The 4,304-nt window shown below is 47.1% G+C and overlaps 1 protein-coding gene across 4 annotated transcripts in view; it reads right to left on the bottom strand.

The window, feature by feature from the left end:
- Positions 1 to 1,256: 1,256 nt before the first annotated feature.
- Positions 1,257 to 4,304, bottom strand: part of SLC9A5 (solute carrier family 9 member A5) — a 21,880-nt gene continuing 18,832 nt past the window's right edge. For all 4 annotated transcript variants that reach the window (XM_006909754.3, XM_025045367.1, XM_025045365.1 and 1 more), the window contains one exon: positions 1,257 to 2,732. In XM_006909754.3, the coding sequence (XP_006909816.1) occupies positions 2,260 to 2,732 (473 nt within the window). In that variant the 3' untranslated portion in view covers positions 1,257 to 2,259. The remainder of the gene's footprint in view (positions 2,733 to 4,304) is intronic.

Raw genomic sequence — 4,304 nt, 5'->3', positions numbered from 1 at the left:
GTGCGCCCACACACACACACACACACACACACACACACACACACACACACACACACACACACACACCACTCCTCCCTAAGCTATCCCAGATCGCCTCAAGGCCCCATAGCACTTTCAGTACTCTTTGCCTTATAGTTTAAGACCAATAATGACAAATATTTGTGATCCTCTCCTGTGGGCCAGGTTCTATATTAGATTTTTCTCATTTTGTCATTTAATCCTAACAGCAACTTTATGAAGTATGATAGTTATCTCGTTTTAGAGATGAGGACACTGAGACTCAGAGAGAATATGTAAAATGCCTAAGATGACATACTTGGTGACAGCTGGGACTGTTAACTACTAAGACTTATCACTGTCAACTATAAACAACTTGAGGACAAAGCCTAAGTCTCCCTTCTTGTCACACTTTCCCCATGTATAACATAGAAAAAGTGACTAAATTTGTAACCTTCAAAGTGTGTTGAGTCCTCCAGATCAATAGAGACAGAAGGCAGGTTAGTGATTACGTAGGACCAGGCAGAGGGTGAGGAGTGACTGGTAATGGGTACAAGGTTTCATTGGGGGATGATAAAAATGTTCTTAAGATTGTGCTGAGGGTTGCACAACTCTGACTGACTATATTTAAAAACCTCTGAACTATACATTTTAAATGGGTGAATTTTATAGTATGTGTGTTATATTTTAGTAAAGATAGATTTATTTAAAAAAAAAAATCCTTCAGACACAGTGTAAATTAAATCTGGGACTGTTTCCAAGGATTGCTATCCCTAAATGTTTCTGGACCCTACACTACCCCATTTGTATCATAAGCGCTCAGGGTAACGAGTTCTCTTGAGATTGCCTTCCCACCCGCCATGTGCAGAGAAAGCTTCTGTTCATTTGTCCTACACCTACTTCCAGGTTTTCAAGGAAGGCTTATCCGGTCCCAGTGTGGCTACATCTTTGGGCACCGTGGCACCTGACTTCTGAGGTTTCCTAGGCTGGGCTTCCCCATTTTGTGCACTCCCAGTTCTGTGACCCTGTGCCCATACAGTGATCCCCTGGACTGCTACTGCAGGCCCGTGAAAGGAGACAATATTGGGAAAGCACAGAAGAGGAGGGAGGGAGGGAGGCCCAAATGAATAGTCCTTTCCAGGATCCCCCGTCCAATCCCAGAAGCTCTGAGGCAGGCAGCTGGAAGTTTCCACTTCCCTCACCAGATGCCCTTGTTGCCACCCCCTGCCCCTAGGACCCCGAGACACATGGACATTGGATACTCATCCATCCAAGAGATGTTTAATGTATCTTCAGGTCAAGGTACAAAACACAGGGCAGGTGCTAACCCCAGGAACGTCACCTGCCACCCAGTCAGCCCCCTTACCACTATAGCCAGGCATCCCAGTCCCTAGAAGAGTAGGGCAGTGGCCCTGGGATACCTAGCTCCTTCCCTTTATGGAGAATGTCAAGGAAGTAATGTGGGAGCCCAGAGGCCACTGCTTCCGTTCCTCAGAAAACCCAGACCCAAGGAACTGAAAAGTCCAGACTTAGACACAGAGCAGCAGATCCCCAGAGCAACTCAAAGAAACAGCTCTGATCTGAAGCTGGGCCTGGCCCTGTGGCTTTGGTCCGAGAAAAGAAGGAACTATCTCCCCAGTAACTGGAAGCAAAGGGGAGGAGATAAAGCAAGAAGTGGAGACAGATTCTCACTGCCCTAAAAAAACTGACTGTGGGTAGCTGACCCAACAGGGCAGCAAAGCCCGAGGTTGAGGCTTGCTCTACCTCCCACCCCAATCCCTCTGAGGACCAGTCCCTTGATGAACTTCATTGCCAGGGCACTGTCCTTAAGCTAGTGCTAAGGAGGGGGTGGAGGGCAAGAACGGCCAGCATCAGTTAAGATATAATGCCCTTGCTTTGGGGGAAGGCAACACCTGCCTAGAGTGACCCCAGAAGACCTACTGGGGAAAGGGCATCAGCTACCCAAGTCTCTCGGCCTAGCTCCTAGAAGCTTTGGACTGGGTCTTGAGCCAGGGTTAGGACCTTACTAAAAGGGAATGTGGCAGGAGTTAGGAGCAGGGGTGATGTTCAAAGGGTCCCTGTGAGGACTAGCCCAGGAGACCGTTCTGACTCCTCCCATTCTTACTCCTCCTAAGGAGCCCAGTTGCCACTTCAGTCCAGGCCCCTCTGACCCCATGTCAGGCAGAGTGGGCTCCTCTGCCCTTTGTGCAGGGAACACTTCCACAGGGGGTCCGGACTCGGGCTCCTTCCTGAGTCCCTGGGCTACAGCCGGCCACCTCTGTTGAACTGGATGCACCAGTAGGAGTTGGCGGTGCCTGGGCTAAGATGAGAGTGGTCCTCGTGTTCCATGAGGGGCTGTAGCTCCTGCTGCCGGGGGACGTCAGCGCTGCTCTCACTGCGAGACCGGCCAGCCTTGGCCAGGCTTGGGGGAAAGGCGAAGCTAGGGCGCAGATCAGAAGGCAGATCAAGAGGGGTCTGGGGCTCTTCAGCAGCCAGTGGGCGGGGAGGCAAGCGGGTCATAGTCGGGGCCTGGGTACAGGGCGGGGATGCCAGGCTCTCCAGAGATGAGATGCTCTGGTTCCAGCCTGTTTGCATGTCCACAGGCACAATCTTGGTGGTTTCCGAGGAAACATAGACTGCCAGGTCCCCCTGCCCACTCTTCCAGGGTAGCTCCTTCTCTGCACAGGTTGGAGACGGGGGGATGATTCGTGGGCTGGGGCACACCTCGAGGCTCCCTGGGGACAGAGAGTACACATGCGCTCATTTCCAACACAATGGAATCCTCAAGTATAAGCACATTTTCATAAATAAATTCATTCCACAGTTGCCATATTACATCCATTTGTGTGATTATTTGATGAATGCCTTGCTAAAGAAAAGCTCCACAGCTGGTTTCATTATATGTTGTATCCCCACGACCTAGCACAGGGCTGGGCACATAGTGGTCGCTTAATAAATGCCTACTGAAAAATGAAAATAACTAAAGCAAGAGAAAGGAGTCAGGCAGGAAAAAAGCCCCATCTGCAATCAGTTCTCATTCACCTTGTAGCACCAATCTCAGAAACCACATCCTGCCAAGCCCCACCCGAGAGTGAGGTGGCTGTGAGAGTGAGAAAGATATCAAAACTCCAGTTAAAGGCTCTGCTGGGAGCCCTGCCAGGACACTCACCACAGCCCTTTAGTGGGACAGAGCCCAGGAGTGTGAGCTCATGCAAACCTAATAGCAGGCTAAAGCTGTGCCGCAAAGATGCCAGAGCACTGGGGACATGAGGTGAGAATCCCAAAATGCTGGCAAGGGGTTGGAAGGCTCAGCCCCTGCATGACAGGAAGTCTGAGGTTCTGAAACAGGAAACCTGGAAAAGAGAAGCCCTCTGGCCACCTGCCACCCCCTGCCCTCCAAAGTCAAACACAATTCCTTGCATATAATAGGTGCTCAGTATGTATCTGCTCGTTGATAAAGTCGTGAGCAGTCCTATAAACTTGATTGAGTACATTATGAAATGTATCGATGCTGTGATTGAAAATAAAACTACCTCTCTTGAAAGACCTGGAGTTTTAACAAACAACAACAACAACAACAACAACATTAAAACAACACAAAACTTCAATATTCACCTTTGGAGGATGCTAGGGAACTAACTCATGGTCTGAAAACTGATAAATAAAGAGGAAAAATCAAGCATTTATCCATTCTTTCTTGTATGAACTATATATCTCAAAGTAACTAAGTAATTGATGAAGGGAACTTTTTTTCATAGAAGTATTCCTGCTAATAAATGCAGACAAAAAAAATAGATGTAGAATATCACCATTGTGCAACCCCTAATGAAATGCTGAATCTGGCAGTGATCAACAGTGGCTGTTAAGACCATTTGATGAAAACTAACAGGGAACTTGATCGGGCTAATTACATCTGAACCCAGTGTTCAATGCAAACCTCACAAAAAGAGAGACGATCAGATGATATGTGCTTCCTGATATGATGCAACCAACTGTAAAATATTTTTACTAAAAAATTGAAACTGAAATCTGATCTAGATGTAATTACCTGATCTAGATGTAATTACCAGTTTCAAGAAAATATACGATTTGCTAAGAATATGAGACGGTCTAGATATACAAAGTCAGAGAAGTTGGGGGAGAACATACAGGAAGAAGGAGTCACAGAGTGATTGGGAACCACACATTGAATGGACTAATTCAGTTTTTTAGACTTTTATCTAATAAAAATAAAGGAAATATTAGGGACATTGAAACATACTAAATGACACTTTGGGAATACAATCAGCAAAATCTACACAAGAAAA

Source organism: Pteropus alecto, unplaced genomic scaffold (assembly GCF_000325575.1).
Source record: "Pteropus alecto unplaced genomic scaffold, ASM32557v1 scaffold42, whole genome shotgun sequence".
In the NCBI taxonomy this organism is placed as follows: Eukaryota; Metazoa; Chordata; class Mammalia; order Chiroptera; family Pteropodidae; genus Pteropus; species Pteropus alecto.
Note: the sequence above shows the minus strand (reverse complement) of the source record. Positions and strands in the feature narration are given on the sequence as shown.